Source organism: Suncus etruscus, chromosome 6 (genome assembly GCF_024139225.1).
Source record: "Suncus etruscus isolate mSunEtr1 chromosome 6, mSunEtr1.pri.cur, whole genome shotgun sequence".
In the NCBI taxonomy this organism is placed as follows: domain Eukaryota; kingdom Metazoa; phylum Chordata; class Mammalia; order Eulipotyphla; family Soricidae; genus Suncus; species Suncus etruscus.
This window is the reverse complement of record NC_064853.1, coordinates 27,270,760-27,289,424: the sequence shown is the minus strand read 5'-3', so window position 1 is coordinate 27,289,424 and position 18,665 is coordinate 27,270,760. Positions and strand designations below refer to the sequence as shown.

Sequence of the window (18,665 nt, the reverse complement as noted above, 5' to 3'; positions counted from 1 at the left end):
ACTGATATAACTGATACTTGATATATACCATACATATATAACTTGATATATATATATATAACATATATGACTGATAACTTGATATACAGAAAAAATTACTTGAAATAAGATAAGGAGGGGCCGGAGAGACAGCACAGCGGCAAGGCATTTGCCTTGCATGCAGAAGGACAGTGGTTTGAATCCCGGCATCCCATATGGTCCCCCGAGCCAACTGGGAGCGATTTCTGAGCGTGGAACCAGGAGTAACCCCTGAACACTGCCAGGTGTGACACAAAAACCAAAAAAAAAAAAAAAAAAAAAAAAAAAAGAATAATAATAATAAGATAAGGAAAAATAAGTTATATCATTTTTAAGTATTAACTATAAAAGGAAAACCTAGCTCAAAAAATAGAAAGTAGACTCCTAACTTCAAAGTCTGGGGGGCTAAAATTAATGAATAAAGATGACTGAGGATAGAATGTGGAAATTGCAAGATGAACAAATAATTCTAGATATCTGAAATACCAGCATTATGACTCCAGTTAACAATATTATATATAGGGGCCAGAGTGATAACCCAGTAGTAGGGTGTTTGCCTTGCACATGACTGACCCAGGATGGGCCTGGGTTCTATCCCTGGCATCCCATATGGTCCCCCAAGCCAGGAGTGATTTCTGAGCACATAGCCAGAAGTAACATGTGAGTGTCACTGGTGTGGCCCCAAAACCAAAACAAACAATCAGACAAAAAACAATATCAAATATATGTAAAAGCCGTTAAGAGAAAATATTTAATTTTTACCACACACACACACATAAAAAGTGAGGTGATGGATATGTGGTATTGATCATTTCACAATATATACCTATATCAAATCACTACATTGTAACCCTATACAATGTTGGTCATTTTTACTTCAATAAAAATGGAAAAAAAAAAAGTGCACTTACCACTAAGTCCCAATTATTTTGCTCAAGCAACGTAATAGCTTCATCAATGTTTTCAATGCCAGTACATGCCTAGAAATAAAGTAAATAAGAAATTTTATATAATTTCAAGAATGAAGAGTTTCATTTCAAGAAGAAAAATACCACAGTGAGTAATCTAAGTTTGAATAAGTATATGAGTAAAAAAAGCCAACACACTAATGCATTTTACAGTTGTTTACAATTTGTCAATTACACTGCAAATTTCCATTATATAACAAAAGACAGTAAAATAAAACTAAGTTTTGCAGTCCAACATGCTATCTAGATTCTAATTGCTAATAAAAACTTTAGTAAGAGTTTTTGCTATGGCACTTAAGAACTAGCTCGGCCTGCCAGGAAGTGATTTCTGAGAATAGAGCCAGGAGTAACCTCTGAGCACTGCCGGTGTGGCCCAAAAACAAAACAAAAAAGAACTAACACGGTGATAACACTCTTACATATGTTTGGGGTTTTGCTAGTTTGGGAATTACAATTCTGGCCACAGTGCGTATACATATTTTAACTGCAGTGTTCCATGGCTGGGGGAAGGGGGGCATGGTTGCCGCACACTTTCATCAGTGCTTGTACATATATGACTACATGCCACAGACCATATACTATTATCTTACAGCACCAAAAGCCCAGAAAGCAGGAGCCAGAGTACAAGAGAGTAGGGTGTTTGCCTTGAACACAGCAAACCTATGTTCAAATCTTGGCACCACATATGGTCCCCCCCAAGCTTGCCAGGAATAATCCCTGAATGCAGCGTCAGGAATAGGCCATGAGCACAGTTGAGTGTGACCCAAAAATAAAAAGAAACAAATCAACAACAACAAAAATACACAGTTCCAAACAGATTTGTCAGGACTAGGATTGACAGTGCCAAGTATCAAATTCGTAAGTCTCATTAATTACAAGGTGGACATTGGGGGAATTTTTAATTTTCTTTTGACTACTTGTTGGTTTTTTGTTTTGTGGTGGTGGTTGTTTCTGGGCTACCTGGTTCTGCACTCAGGGATCACTCCCAGAGTGGTTCAAAGAACAATATACAGTACAGGAAATCTGACCCAAGTTGAAGGCAAGAAAAGCACCTTCCCCACTGAATTAACACTCCAGCACAAAGTAGGTATTTCTACCCAATGACCCATCCATGAATTTATAAAATTTCTTTACTGCAGATCTCTGGCAGTAAGATTCATTAGATTTTGTCTACTAAGGAAAACCTTTCTTTATTAAAGATATCTGAATGACAATATTGAGGACAGAATATTCTTTGTTGAAAGTTTCTGACTTAGAATCGTTTGTGACTAGGTCACTCTTCTACCTCCTAGATTGTTGCTGAGTAATTTGAAGAAAACCTAACTGGAGCACCATTATATCTTACAGCATTTTTCCCTAGTAAGGTTTTGTTTTTTTTTTGGGGGGGGTACCATTAACTCTTTTTTAAATGTGGGCAACTTGGCCAGAGGCATAGTATAGAGAGATGGGTATGGCACTTGATTTGCATGTTAAGTTTGATCTCAGCGCTACATGTGGTTCCCTGAGCACCACCAGGAGCGATACTGGGAACACAGACAAAATTAAATTCTGAGCACAGTTAAGTGTGGCCCAATTTTTTTTAACAGACCACTCCTAGAAGTGGAGTCAACAAAAGCACTAACGTAGTGCCAGGGATCAAACTCAGAATATCACATATACAAGGTAGGTGGTCTACCATTTGAGTCACATTCCAATTCTTTTCAGTAACTTTTAACTATTTAACAATCATGTGCCAAGGTATCTTTCTATGTATATAAATTTGAATGTTCTATCAGTTTCCTTTATTTCTATGCTAGCTTCTTCCTTAGTTTTAGGATGCTCTCAATTATCCTATGTATGAATAGGTATTTATTCTCTTGTTTTTTTGCTTTATTTCTGGTATACCATTTCCTTATCATGAGACCCTCATATTTTTCAAGGAGTTTCTTCATTTCCTAAATCTTATTTCTTACTCCCTTTCCATTTGAGTCACCTAAGAATTTTAACATTGGGCCAAAGCGATAGCAAGGAGGCAGGGCGTTTGCCTTGCATGCAGAAGGACGGTGGTTCGAATCCAGACATCCCATATGGTCCCCCAAGCCTGCCAGGACCGATTTCTGAGCATAGAGCCAGAAGTAACTCCTGAGCACTGCCAGGTGTGACCCAAAAACAAAAAACAAAACAAAAAAAATTTTTAACATTAAATTTGCTTGTAATTTCTTATGGGGCCAGAGAGATAGTATATAGATAAGGCGTTTGCCTTGCAAGCAGAAGGACGTTGGTTCGAATCCCGATATCCCATATGGTCCCCCGAACCTGCTGGGGGCGATTTCTGAGCCTAGAGCCAGGAGTAGCCCCTGAGCGCTGCCGGGCATGACCCAAAATCCAAAAAAAGAAAAGAAGAAAAGAAAAGAAAAGAAATTTGCTTATAATTTCTTATGTGAGATTGAGCATTTTTGTTATACTTTGCATTTTTGAAGTTCCTCTTAGTTTTTGAGAACTTCAGGTCAAGGTTCAACATGTCAAGAGTGTTTCCTTCCATCACAGCCCTGAATGGAAATGACTAGCCAAAATTTGAAATCCCCTGCTATGCTCACCTTTTTTTTTTGTTTGTTTTTGTTTTTGTTTTTGGGTCATAACCAGCAGCGCTCAGGGGTTCTCCTGGCTCTATGCTCAGAAATTGCTCCTGGCAGGCTCGGGGGACCATATGGGATGCCGGGATTTGAACCACCGTCCTTCTGCATGCTAGGCGAACACTCTACCTCCATGCTATCTCTCTGGCCCCAATACTCGCTCCTTTTGCCCCCATTCTCTATCTGCAGTGAATGATTCTTCTCAAACTGCTACCATTTATAAATTTACTGAGGAGAACTTCCAATGCTGGGGTAGTGGTGTCAGCTTCCCTCAAAGAATCAGTTCTTCCCCAGTAGCAGATATCTAAGCCTATTTTGTAACCTGGACTTCCAATGCTGGGGTAGTGGTGTCAGCTTCCCTCAAAGAATCAGTTCTGGACTTCCAATGCTGGGGTAGTGGTGTCAGCTTCCCTCAAAGAATCAGTTCTTCCCCAGTAGCAGATATCTAAGCCTATTTTGTAACCTGAAACTCTGCTCAGGTAGCTTCTGAAGCTAAGCACTCACTGATCTAAGGGAAATGGAGTTCTGACCACCACATTAAATCTGCTAAAATTCCTAGGGTTTGGGCTGGAGAGATGGCATGGTGGTAGGGTGTTTGCCTTGCATGCAGAAGGACAGTGGTTCGAATCCCGGCATCCCATATGGTCCCCAGAGCATGTCAGGAGCGATTTCTGAGCATAGAACCAGGAGGAACCCCTGAGCACTGCCGGGTGTGACCCAAAAACAAAAAACAAAAAATAAAAAAATAATTCCTGGGGTTTAACATCGACTCACTGCTCTCAGTTTCTAGTAGCTTAATGAATCCTCCTCTCCTTAGTAAAATAGTTCATTAGAGTCCTGTAGAATCAACTGCTTCCAGAGTCTTGACTTTCCCTAGACTAGTCTGTCGTTCATGTCACAAGAGATACAAGTTCTTTTACTTTGTATAGCTTGAAGTTCTGGCCTCCCTTCTCCATATCCTGCCAATACCACAACTCTGAAGTATCCATATTCAAAAATGCAGGTGGCTTGAGTTGACCATATATCCTCCAGATATGAACTACGAAGTTTGTATAATGTAAGTCAGAGTCAGTTCAAACTGCTTGGAGCATGTTTTGCCTGTGTTAGGCCCCAAGTTCAATCTCTGGCACTGCTGAGTCTTCTGAACACCTATAGGTAGAATCTAGTGGCCCTCTAAAAAAGGACTGGCTCATTTCTAGGCTTAGTACAAACAGAAAGTGATGGCTTAAGATCTGTAAATAGGTCAGTCATGCATTAATTGTCATAAATACAGATTCAATATAGAAAGATGACAAGAATAATCTTTCATCTTTTTTTATTTCCTTTCTTTTATTTGGGAGTGGGGGGGGGGAGACCTCCCAAGCAGTGCTAGGTAGGTACACCTCTCCCACACCCAGGAAATTTCTCCACCAACCCAGTTGATGGTTCAACTCATGGACCAATGCTCAAGGGCCCCCAAGACTGCACAGCAATGCTTAGGGGATCATAAAGTGACATAATTGAAGCAGGACTGGGTACATGCCAGGTACGTACTCTATACTGCTAACCTGGACCAAATTCTAGGTTTGAATACTGACATTGCATGGTTCCCCCAAAAAAGAGAGAAACCTTGAGCATTAAATCAGGAGAAGACCCCAATCACTCCTGGTTGTGCCTCAAACCTATATCGCATACCTCAAAAAGAGAAAAACAAGTTACAGCCTAAAAGACCTGTAAGATCATACCAGTGTACCAGAATCTCCTTAGTAGGAAAAGAAGAAAGGGTAAGAACAAGTATGTGAAGAAATAGTATCTGAAAATATCCCAAATTTGATAAAAGGCAAGAAATCACATGCAGCTTTTCCCCGTGAGCCAAAGGTAGAATAGCTCTATCTTGAATGATTTGGTAGTTTAGAAACCATAGTTAAAATATTGTGAGCATTTACGCTTTCAGCACACAAAGTTACTATTCACCATCACTAAGAGCCAGACTTTCCACTAATGTTCTTGTGTCATTTCTAGTCTATATCTTCCTATCTCTTCAATTCACTAGTACAAAATATATGTTAGGCTCCAAAACAAGCTTTAATAAAGACAGTTTAGGGGCCGGAGCGGTGGAGCAAGCAGTAAGGCATCTGCCTTGTCCTGATAGCCTAGGACAGACTGCAGTTCCATCCCCCAGCATCCCATATGGTCCCCTCAAGCCAGGAGCAACTTCTGAGTGCATAGCCAGGAGTAACCCCTAAGCATCACCAGATGTTGAACAAAAACCTAAATAAGTACATACATACATACATACATACATACATACATACATACATACATACAGGCAGTTTATAGCGTTAAATATCTTTGTTTGGTTAAGAAAGACTTCAGAGACCCAAAAGGTAATTAAGAGGACTAGTATGCATGCTTTGCATGCAGAAAGCCTAGATTCAATCTCCAGCATTGTATGGCCCCATGAACACCATAAAGAGTGACTCCTAATGCAGAACTCCATGCCAGGAGAAGAACTTGAGCACACCAGGTACAACCCCCACCACCATCACCAAAAAATAATCTCAAATGATGAGTACTTGGCTCTAGTAAAGTATGCTGAATGGAACCTAGGTACAATTAGCAGAACAAAATTAAATAAATAATTTTAAAAGACTTCATGTTTAAATCTAACTTTATACTTTAAGGAGCAGAAAAATAAGAACTAAACTCAAAGCCAACAAAAGGGAAAATAATAAAAGGATTGGAGATAGCCAAAAAATTGGCTCCTTTGAGAAGATAAAAGAAGATAAAAATCAACCAATCTTTGGCCAATTTTTTTAAAAGATTCAAATTACTAAAATCAAAAGTAAAAAGAATTTTTAAAAATGACTTTAAACATTATTGACTACAGTATATTTTTATGTAATCTTAAGGGTTAGTTTTTCTTTTAAAGAAAGAATGTCAAACAAAGGTCAAAAGTTTCCTTAGCAACTAGCTAGAGATTCTTAACACAACACATTGAAATAGACTACTCTGTTTAAGATACTGAAGCAAGCTGTCTCCCTGTATTATTTTCTCTCGTCTTAATTTGATGTTAAAGTTATGGTTTTAATTATCTTTTTAAGATTGCTTGGTGGAGATCAACAAGAAAAAGAAGATCAAATATATCATGAAGATAAAGTCTAACTCTGAGGTTGTGGCCTTTGAAATGATCTCTGGCTGAACAGAGAAATATTCTAGCCACCAGCACATTTGTCAAACACTGGAAGAAGCACAAGAAGGGGAATATGGCAGACTTAATGTAGTAAACTCCATCACACCTATATCTGCCCCAACAAACAGTCCTTGCAAGTTGTCAGACATCAATTTGAGTTGAGTGGAATTAGGTTTCCTCAATCCCCGCATGGTAGTGACCTTTACCCACTGTATTATCACCTCATGCCAGCTTAGAGATGCAGACTCTAGAAATGTGTTTTAAAAAAGCTAATTTAACTGTAGGAATGGCAGACTGGAAAAAAAGTTGGCTTAAACTTATAAATATTTCCTTAAATGGCAAAGCAAATAGATAAAGATTAAGCTGATAAGCGCACACACACACACACACACACACACACACACACACACTAAAAGAAGGTGATATGAGGACCAAAGCACTTACATATTAGAGCCATGTACCACAAACCAAGAAATGTTCAATTATCAGAAGTCAGCTGAAACAAAATAGTCTCCTCTAAAGCCTCCAGCAAATGGCAACCCAGATAATTTTGAATTTCCAGTACACAAAACTATGAGAAAAAAAGTTTTTGTTGTTCTAAGCCCCTATGTTTATGGTCATTTGGTATGCATATACTCTATATGCATATAATCAAGATACATACAATTGGAAAATATGGTATCTATATATTTAGACAAATACTGAGCTTCTTATATATAAATACATAAAATAAAATGCCTAAACATTAATTCACAAAACTACATTGTTAAAATGTGATTTCAAAATGGGAAGCCTAGACACTTAATTTCCTGATTTTTCCATCATTGTTGCAAACACTAAGGTTTAAAAAAAAAATTAAAACAATACTTGGTAAGAACCATGTCTCAAGAATTCAAGTACCAAACTGTATACTTGTTAACTTGTTAGAGATCATTAAAATACAAAAGTTTAACAGGATGTCACAGTGAACACTGTATACAACTTTCCCTTAAAATAAATAGAATCTCCTTAAACATACACTGATACAAACATGATTCTCTATAACAGTGCATATTTCCTGCTCAACAAATTCTTTACAAATAGTACCTGTCACATGAGGTATCATTTATATGAAAAACACCCATTCACAGTCAAGCTAAGATAAGGACAAAATAAAGTAATTCTTCCACAAATTAAAAGATCAAACCATAAACAGATTGAAGACATGAAATTTGAAGACATGAAATTAAGCCTCCCAGTGAGCCCTTACAAATCACTGGCCTAAGAACTGCAAGAAGTTGAGATCACAGGCAGTAGTTTTGAACTGTTCCTATAATCACATATTTCCTGGAAGCAAAGCTCTTTCTTTTCTAACCCAGCCAAAAGTTTCATTAGTATCTAATTACCCTTATTAAATCCCTTCATGATTAAAATGCCTGGAGGTCTATTTGTTATTTTTGTTTTTTTACCAAACTATAATAGAAAATACCCTTCTTTTTCAAATGACTCCCACTAAGTATTTTACAATACCTTTTACAATAAAATTTGAATATTTTATACAAATATAAGTTGTATAAAATACAAAACAGACTAAACAACATAATGAGTCTTTCAGACTCTAGTTTTAATAGAAAGTAATTCAACTCAATCCCCTTAATTATTACAACCACTAAGTCTTTACTTCTCAGTGTACGTCCTTGTTCTGTGTGTGTGGGTTTCTTTTCCCCTGAAGTTACGAAGTAGGGTTTATTGTGAAATGAGTCCCCAGAAGCTGACCAAGAAATCTCAGCCCATATGCCTTGGGTTCTAGGATATTTTTTTCCCTTAAACAATTCAGAAGTAGGGGCCAGAGTGATAACACAGCAGTAAGGCATTTGCCTTGCACGCGGCCAACACAGGACGGATGGTGATTCGAATCCTGGCATCCCGTATGGTCCCCTGAGCCTGCCAGGAGTGACTTCTGAGTGTAAAGCCAGGAGAACCCCCTGAGTGCTGCTGCATGTGACCCAAAAAAAAAACCAATTCAGAAATTACCAACCACTATCCTAGAGATACTCAAAGGCCAACAAATAGAACTGGGGTGGGGGGTGGGGGAGAGCTACATCTATATGCAAAATTATTAAAATTAATGATATTGTGGGGACTGGAGCGATAGCACAGTGGTAGGGCATTTGCCTTGCACACAGCTGATCCAGGATTGACAGTGGTTCGAACCCTGGCGTCCCATATGGTCCCCCAAGCCAGGAGCAATTTCTTTTTTTTTTCTTTCTTTTTTTTGGGGGGCCACACCCATTTGATGTTCAGGGGTTACTCCTGGCTAAGCAGTCAGAAATTGCCCCTGGCTTGGGGGGACCATATGGGACGCCGGGGGATAGAACCGCGGTCCTTCCTTGGCTAGTGCTTGCAAGGCAGACACCTTACCTCTAGCGCCACCTCGCCGGCCCCCTGGAGCAATTTCTGAGCGCATACCCAGGAGTAACCCCTGAGCGTCACTGGGTGTGGCCCAAAAAAACATTGAAGATACTGTGATAAAATATAAAACAATACTACATGTAAAATGTGCAGAAAGATTCTCAAAAGGTATCAAGAATTCAGATAATAAAGCAATGCATTCCAGAGAAACACTTGAGTGCACTTTTGAAGATGAAATGAAGTTCATCAGACAAACAAAATGTGGAGATCATATTTGTCTGTTTGGGAGCATACCCAGTTGTTTTCAGTGTTTTTCCTGGTTTCTCTACACACAAGGATTACTTCTTACTGCGTTTGGAGGAACATATGTGGGGCTGACTATCAAACTCAGGTCATCTTCATGCAAAGCACGTTCCCCATTGGTAATATGATCTCTCTGGCTGGCCCCGAAAAATAATTCTGCACAGAATTAGGGTTAACATGAATGCATAAAATTTGAATGTTTTAGAAAGTGAAAGTAAGTCAGAACTTGCTATCTTGCCCCGAATTAAGAACCCTACAAAGAGTACCTACCATCCAACTAGACCCCAACTCAGCCCTGAGAGGTCCCTGAAGGCCCTAGTTAGGTCTCAGAGGGCACCAACTCCAATCATTCAAACTCAAAGTATTTAGTAAGTACCTGGGAAGCTGGGCTTAGAACTTCCATCTCACCCATAGATCAGGACTCTGCAAAGGCCTCTGCCAATAATGTGGCCTCAAGTTTCTTCATTTCTTCGGATCTCACAACCTACTCACCTACACACCTACAAACACACACCTACACACACCTACATACACACACAACACTGCCAGATTGCAACTGGCAATCAACTCTATATGACCTCTCTGAGAAGGACTTCAGAGAGGAAATGTTGAGGTTGTTTCAGGAGCTCAAAGAAACATGGAACAGTCAATAAAACACAAATGTACCTGAGAGCAGAAATGAGAAAACTATAAGCAGAAATAATAGAACTAAAGAATTTGCTAAATGAAATGAGGTTTCATTGGGAAGTCTTAACAGTAGAGTAACAGTAAACTGAGGACAAAATCACTGAGCTCCAAGATCAGATACAGAAAACCTCCAGGCAACAACAAAGACGAAAAAGAAAAAGAAAAAAGAAAAACCTCAAAATAAATGAACAGCAAAAAACGAACTGTACATGAATTCAAGAGGAACTACATAAGGATTATTGGGGTCTCAGAGGGACAAGAAAGCAACTATGAAGAAAAAGCAACAAAGACATTATTACTGAGAAATAGAGATAATGTCTTCCATAGAGGCAGGCTGGAGGGAAACTGAGGACATTGGTGGTGGGAAATGTGCAAAGGTGAACTGATGAGTATTGGACATTGTATGTCTGAAAATCATGAATAACTTTGTAACTCATGATGATTAAAAAATATTGCATAAAACATTTTTAAATTATTTAAAAAGAAGCGTCATTAAGATTTACAACACACCTATCTAAAGGGAAAATAGGAGAATATAGTAAAAAAAAAAAAAATTAATGAAATGAACATGTCACCAAGAATACTTTATCCAGGCAGATTCTCATTCAGATTTGAAGGAAAGATTCAAAACTTCCTGGATAAACAACAATTCAGGAACTTCATAGACTCAAAGCCAACTTTTTGTTTTGTTTTGTTTAGGAGCCGTACCCAAAGATACCAAAGATGCTCAGGGATTAAACCTGACTCGGCCACATGCAAGGCAAACACCACTGTAAGCCTCAGCCCCTGAAAACCAACTTTAAAAGAAGAAATGAAGGGGCTACTTTAAGGCAATACAAACCTTACAAATACACCAAATTACTAAAGATAGCAAAAAACTTCATGATAGTAATCTCTCTCAATGTCAATCATATAATCACCAATTAGGAGAGACAGACTGACACGATGTATTAGAAAATTGAATCCAACATTTTGCAGCCTACAAGAAACACATGTAAATAGTCAGATAAAATATGACTCAAAGTCAAAGATTGGAAGACAAATCATCAAGCAAACAACTCCCTCAAAAAAGGGCTGGACGGGGGCGTGGTGGAGAGGAGAGAGATTTGGGACTTTGATGAGGGGAATGTTGCACAGGTGAAGGGGGTGTTCTTTACATGACTGAAACTCAACCACAATTATATTTGTAGTCAAGGTGTTTAAATAAAGATATTAATTTAAAAAAGGGGGGGCTGGAGTGGCCATATAATATGGCCAATATATTCTTTGGGCTATAAGAGACAGAAAGGGCCATTTCTTTTTCTTTTTTCTTTTTTGATGGGGAATGGAAGATGCCACATTCAGCTGTGATCAGGGCTTAACTCTGGTCTCTGTGTTCAGGGATCACTCCTGGCAGGACTCAGGAACATACTGGGTAGAGGGGACACCCAGGGATCAAATCCAAGTAGACTACATGCAAAGCAAATGTCCTACCTGCTATGCTATTGCTCCTGTCCTCAAGAGGGTCATTTCTCAATGGTCAAGGGATATGTACATCAGAAAAAAATCAATATTAAACATATACACACATAATAAGAGAACAATAAAGTACTGAAGTTGGAAACTTCAATACTGTTTTATCACCTTCTGACAGATCAACCAAAAACTCAGCAAGAAGAGGCCAGAGCAATAGCACAGAGGGTAGGGCATTTGTTTTGCACGTGGCCAACCCAGGTTTGATCTCCAACATGTTATATGGTCCCCCCCAAATCCCTAGGAACCACAAGATGTGGGTTCAAAAACAAAAGCAAACAAACAAAACTCAGCAGGAAATACTGACTCTGAAGGAAGACGTTGGGCCTCACTCAGTAGTACTCAGAGATTATTCTTGACTACTCAGAGGTCACCTCAGCTGATACTTTGGTTAGCATCTGAATCAGCTGCATGCAAAGCAAGTGCCTAAACCCCTGTACTATCTATCTCTCTGGCCCCTAAAATCACTTTTTTGAAGTCAGTTTTTCAGCATTTTTACTGAGATTTGTTAAGGAGGAAAAATAAGGATGTTGTAATTAGTACAAAGTTAGAAAACTGTCTTAAATATTAAAGCAATCGTGGTTTCTCAGTAGAGTACAGCATTAAAGGAAATTTATGTATGTATGTATATGTATGTACACATAATCTCAATACCTAGGGGACAATTTTAGATGGATTCCTTTCCCTTTTTTTGGGGGGGTACCTGTTTGACGTTCAGGGGTTACTCCTGGCTATGCACTCAGAAATCGCTCCTGGCTTGGGGGGACCATCCTAGGTCTGTCCTAGGCTAGTGCTAGCAAGGCAGATGCCTTACCTCTAGCACCACCTCTCCAGACCCATGGATTCCTTTCCTTTTTGAGGAAAATTCATTTGGGGGGGGGGGGGGGTAGGGCCACACCTGGTGGTGCTCAGAGGTTACTCCTGGCTATCTGCTCAGAAAAAGCTCCTGGCAGGCACGGGGGACCATGTGGGACATCAGGATTTGAACCAACCACCCTAGGTCCTGGGTTGGCTGCTTGCAAGGCAAACACTGCTGTGCTATCTCTCCGGCCCTTAGAAAATTCATTTTGTAAGGGATAGGGGCACACCTAGCAATGTTCAGGGATAGCTTCTAGCTTTGAATTTAGGAATTACTCCTGATGGTGCTGGGGGGACCATATGGGATGCCAGGGATTGAATCCGGATTTGCCATGTCTCCAAATACTAAGGTATGCTTGACACATGAAACTAACTCTCTGATCCTAGAAGGAGTATTTTTATAAGAAAGATGTCCATGGAGTCGGAACAATGGCGCAAGGAGTAAGGCATCTGTCTTGCCCATGCTAGCCTAGGACAGACATCAGTTTGATCCTCTGGCATCCCATGTGGTCCCCCAAGCCAGGAATGATTTCTGAGCACATAGCCACCAGGTGTGGCCCAAAAAAACAAACAAGGGGCCCGGAGATATAGCACAGTGGTGTTTGCCTTGCAAACAGCCGACCCAGGACCAAAGGTGGTTGGTTCAAATCCCGGTGTCCCATATGGTCCCCCGTGCCTGCCAGGAGCTATTTCTGAGCAGACAGCCAGGAGTCACCCCTGAGCAACGCCGGGTGTGACCCAAAAACTATAAAAAAAAAAAAAAAAAAAAAAAAAAAACAAAAAAAAAAAATTAAGGCACTTGTCCTGCATGTTGCCAATATTACTTCAATCCTCAACACTGCTTATGATCCCTGAAACATCACCAGGAGATGAACTGAGTGTCAGGAATAAGCCATGAGCAAAACTGAATGGTGGTCCAAATTCACCACTAAAGTTTATTTCTGCAAGTTTCGTTTTGAAGACTTTCTTTGTTTTCTGGAAACATCCTACAGTATTCAGGGGTTACTCCGAGTTCTGTGGTTAGGAACAACTACCAGCAATGTGCGGTGGACCATGCAGTGCAAAGTATTGAAACCCAGTCTCCCATATACAAAACATGGACTCAGCCGTTGTGTTAGCTCACACAAACCCAAATTTTCCATGTGTATAGTGCATGCAAACCAAAATAATTTAATTGTAACACTATGTGGGTTGATAAACCAGAATAAGAAAAAATAAAGTTTACATATTATTGACAGTACATCTTTTAATGACAGAAATTAAAAACTAGAGATTTATAAGAACTTACAGTTTCCCTTATGTCCACAAGAGGGAGTAAACATTTACACATCTTTCGCAGAATTTCCCTTTTTTGGGGGGGGGTGGGGGGGGTCACACCTGGCAGCGCTCAGGGGCTACTCCTGGCTCTATGCTCAGAAATCGCCCCTGACAGGCTCCAGGGACTATATGAGATGCTGGAATTTGAACCAGCATCCTTCTGCATGCAAGACAAATGCCCTACCGCTGTGCTATCACTCCAGCCCCAGAGAATTTCTTACTAACACTCACAAAAAATTTAGAAGATGATAATTTGAAAAATTTATAATAAAAAAAAAAACCTATTCAAGACTACTCAAACTTAGTAGATAAAATACTAAGTATCTACTAAGCCTAAAAAATTGACTGGAAATACAGTGGGTAAGGGGCCAGAGCAATTGTATTGTGGGCAGGGCATTTGCCTTACACTCATTCAATCCCTAGTACCCCATATGGTCTTCCAAGCCACCAGAAGTAGTCCCTGAGCAGAGCCAGGAATAAGCCCTAAGCACAGCCAGGAGCAAGTCCCGACCACTGCAAGGTGTGTCCCAAAAACAGAGAGATAGAGATTCTCAGGATCCACAGCATCTGAGAAAATAAACTGCATCTAGAGATTTATAAAATTTCTTAATAAACACAAATAAGGAATACTGGGGCCAGAGTAACAGCACAGCAGTAGGGCATTTACCTTGCACACAGCCAATCTGTAATGGACCCAAGTTTGATTCCCAGCATACCATAGGGTCCCCCAAGCTTGCCAGGAGTGATTTCTGAGTGCAGAGACAGGTGTGGCCCAAAATACAAAATCAAAAAAAAAAAAAGGAAAAGAAACAGAAACTTGGATTTCTGACAGCTTTTCTAAAATATAATTTTCATTCAATCATCAACTATAAAAAATGAAGTACAGGGCCCGGAGAGATAGCACAGCGGCGTTTGCCTTGCAAGCAGCCGATCCAGGACCAAAGGTGGTTGGTTCGAATCCCGGTGTCCCATATGGTCCCCCGTGCCTGCCAGGAGCTATTTCTGAGCAGACAGCCAGGAGTAACCCCTGAGCAACGCTGGGTGTGGCCCAAAAAACCAAAAAAAAAAAAAAAAATGAAGTACAAATATTAGTAACTTATCATATTCTATAATTTAAGAGGTAACAGTATGCACATTATTTTAAAAAGATCATAGTAGACTATAAGATGCCAATATTGTTTTTCTATAGATATACTTCAATTATCTAAGTCACATTTTCTTTTGCATTTAGATTAATAAAAATATAGGTATGTTAAAATGTACAAGAATTTGGAGAATAATAATAGTATTTAGAGAGAAAGTCACCTTTAAAATTAAGGGAAAGCTAGGAATCGCTCGACAGGTTGGAGTGTGTGTGTTTTTGTATTGAGGAGCCTCTACCAACAGTAAAGTGACACTCACCCAAAATAAAAAGTATTAATGAAAGATGCAGGGATGTGGTTCAGTGATACATGCTTTGCATGCTTGAGGTAAGAAGTTCAATCCCAGGCACCACCTACCCACATCACCAAATGTGATCCACAACAAGGGCAAGTGCACAAGCACCACAACAAAGAGAACAGTCTCCTAACATACCACAACCAAGTGTGCAGGTCTGATATCAACGAATTCTCTCAGACTTATATTCTTAAACTGTCTCTTTAAAAAAAAAAAGAAACAACTTTAACACATAACTTTGCTAGATATAAAATTCTAACTTGATCTTTTTTTATAGTGCTTTAATGATACTTCCTTGTCACTGAGAGCCGTTGAAATGTGCCTTTAGAAAGTAAACACGACCACAGAAAAGCAGCCAACAGATAAGTGGTAGAAAGAAAAATAAATGGTAAACTGGGATTCAGATAAATGAGCTAATGATAAGATAATTACCTTCATTACTCAGGGAAAAAAATATTCTGTATTAGTCAGTAAATCAGTAAGTTACAAAGAGAAAAAAATTTACTAAGCCATATTAGCTACTTTATGATGTAGTGATGTTCTAGTAATAAAGTTCTGCCTATAATAATAATATAATAGTAATAAATGTTAATAATAATAATAATAATAATAATAATGTCCTGTCTACATTACCTGGTATAATACAGAAACCAGAGCAGGTATTCAATAAATTTTTATCAAGAGGTCAGAGAGATAGTATAGAGGGTAAGGTACTTGCCTTGCATCTCACTAACCCTGGTTCAAATCCCCAACATCATATACTGTCACCAGAGCACCTTCCAGGGTCATTCCTGAACATAGAACCAGGAATACCAACAAAGCACTGCTGAATATGGTCCAAAAATATTATCAAGTAAAAATATGACTAAAGACCAGTGTGAAGTCGTACATAAATCTATCTGATAAACTATGATTCTTACAACATATGTAGAGTCTTTCGGATACCTGTTGAAAAAATATATACTTTTAGTGGGGCTAGAGTAGGGCTACAGAAAGTAGGGCATTTGTTTTGCAAGCAAGCATCTGACCTGGGTTCGATCTCTTGTATCCCATATGGTCCCTGAACCTACCAGATGTAATTTCAGAGTGCAGAGCCAGGAACTAGAGTGCAACACCTGAGTTCCGTGCTGCTGGGTGTGGCCAAAAATAAAAGGGAAAATTATATACTTTTAGTATATGCAAGTTTCAAAGCATTAGAATTAGGACTGGAGCCACAATATTTCAAATTATCAAATTACTAAGTGAGTACAAGAGGTAGGATACTTGCCTTGTACACAGCTGACAATCTCTGGTAAAAATCTCTGGTATCCCCTATGGTTCACCAACCACCCCCAGAAATGATCCCAGAGCACAAAGCCAGGACTAGGTCCTAAGCACAAGTAGTTGTAGCACAAAACCAAAAATAAATAGCTTAAAATAAATAAGGACAAAATAAATGCCCAGCTTTTTAAAAAATAGAAATAAATGTCTTTTTTTTTTTTTTTTGGTTTTTGGGCCACACCCGGCGGTGCTCAGGGGTTACTCCTGGCTGTCTGCTCAGAAATAGCTCCTGGCAGGCACGGGGGACCATATGGGACACCGGGATTCGAACCAACCACCTTTGGTCCTGGATCGGCTGCTTGCAAGGCAAACGCCGCTGTGCTATCTCTCTGGGCCCATATTACAGTATCTTTAACCTAAACAATAAAAATGTAATTCATTTGGGGATAGTTCATATTTTAACTTTACATATTTTACACATGTCTTTGCACTTATTTATTCAGTATCTCTATTTTCTTTAAGCAAACCATATTTATATATTACCATTACATGATGTTCTATAGAGACAATAAATGCAGAATAAAAAGTAGAAAGTCATTACAAAACAGATTGTATTAATATACATCCAAAAATTATACATTATGTAATCGGCCTTTTCTTTTTGCTTCATACATCTGTTGTATCTTTTCAGGTTTTAATTTTGTTTAAATACTGGTTACAAAGTGAAAAGGCTGTTAATATCTCTTTGCCAAACTAGTTATATCTTCAGTTACTAAGTTTTAGGGCATGAAGTCAATTTGTTACAAGTTTCAAGTTTTTGTCTTGGTAAGAATTCTGATTACTTTTTTTTAAGCTTTTTTGGTCGGTTAGTTGGTTGGTTGGTTGGTTGGTTGGTTGGTTGGTTGGTTGTTTTTTTTTTAGTTTGTTTGTTTTCTGGGGTGGGGGCACACCTGGCAGCGTTGAGGGGTTATTCTTGGCTCTGCACTCAAAAATCGCTCCTGGCTCAGGGGACCATATGGAATGCCGGGGATAGAACCCGAGTCCATCCAGCTGTGTGGAAGGCAAACGCCCTACCACTGTGCTACCACTCTAGCCCCAAGAATTCTAATTACTTTTAAGAAATTCTTATTCCTTGGGGCTGGAGAGATAGCATGGAGGTCAGGCGTTTGCCTTGTATGCAGAAGGTCGGTGGTTCGAATCCCGGCCTTGCAAGCAGCTGATCCAGGACCAAAGATGGTTGGTTCGAATCCCGGCATCCCATATGGTCCCCCGAGGCTGCCAGGAGCGATTTCTGAGCGTAGAGCCAGAAGTAACCCCTGAGCGCTGCCGGGTGTGACCCAAAAACCAAAAAAGGAAAAAAGGAAAAAAAAGAAATTCTTATTCCAAGATAACAGCTAAGATATTTTACAAATAAAAATTTAAAAAATTTAAATTTTTTCAGAGACAACAAAATTTACATTAACCAACTATTTTGGTAAAATGCCATGATTATATGACTTAATATTATTGCTATGCTATACATATGATTTTTTTTCTTTTTTTTTTTTTTGGTTTTTGGTTTCTGGTCTTGCTCACTGGTATTGGTCACACCTGGTGCTACTATTGGTTCTGCAGGGCTAGAACCGATCATCCCCTGTCAGTGCTGGAGGGACCATATGGAATGCTGAGTATCAAATCTGGGTTGGCGGCATGCAAGGCAAATGCCCTACCCATCGTACTATCGCTCTGGCCCCTTCATATGAATCTTATTCTTCAAACCCTACAGTACAATAGAACATGAAAATATTATAAGCAAAGTTTTCAATTGCCCAAAACTATCTCTATTTTAGCACTATGTCATTTTTACATATAACAATCTTCAAGCATTTAAAAAAATAGTTATAACAGTAAAGTGAACAGTAATTAATAGTGTATCTCTTCTAATCTTGTTTCACTCCTCATGAACCCCTCTTTTAGATTGCTCTGAAGTAAATATGAGTCATCATCTCACTCATCCATAAATGTTTCAGTATGTATAATAAAATGTAAGAATAAAAGCTCCCTTTCTAAAAAATAACCCCATATATTATCACAGTTAAATTTTAAATTAATTCGGGGGGCTGGAGAAATAACACAGCAGGTAGAGCATTT

At 39.1% G+C, this 18,665-nt stretch overlaps 1 protein-coding gene across 1 annotated transcript in view; it reads right to left on the bottom strand.

The window, feature by feature from the left end:
* The window catches only part of FAF1 (Fas associated factor 1), a 402,771-nt gene that overhangs the window by 358,699 nt on the left and 25,407 nt on the right, over window positions 1–18,665 (bottom strand). The window contains exon 2 of the mRNA XM_049774743.1: window positions 930–998. Within this exon, the coding sequence (XP_049630700.1) occupies window positions 930–998 (69 nt within the window). The remainder of the gene's footprint in view (window positions 1–929; window positions 999–18,665) is intronic.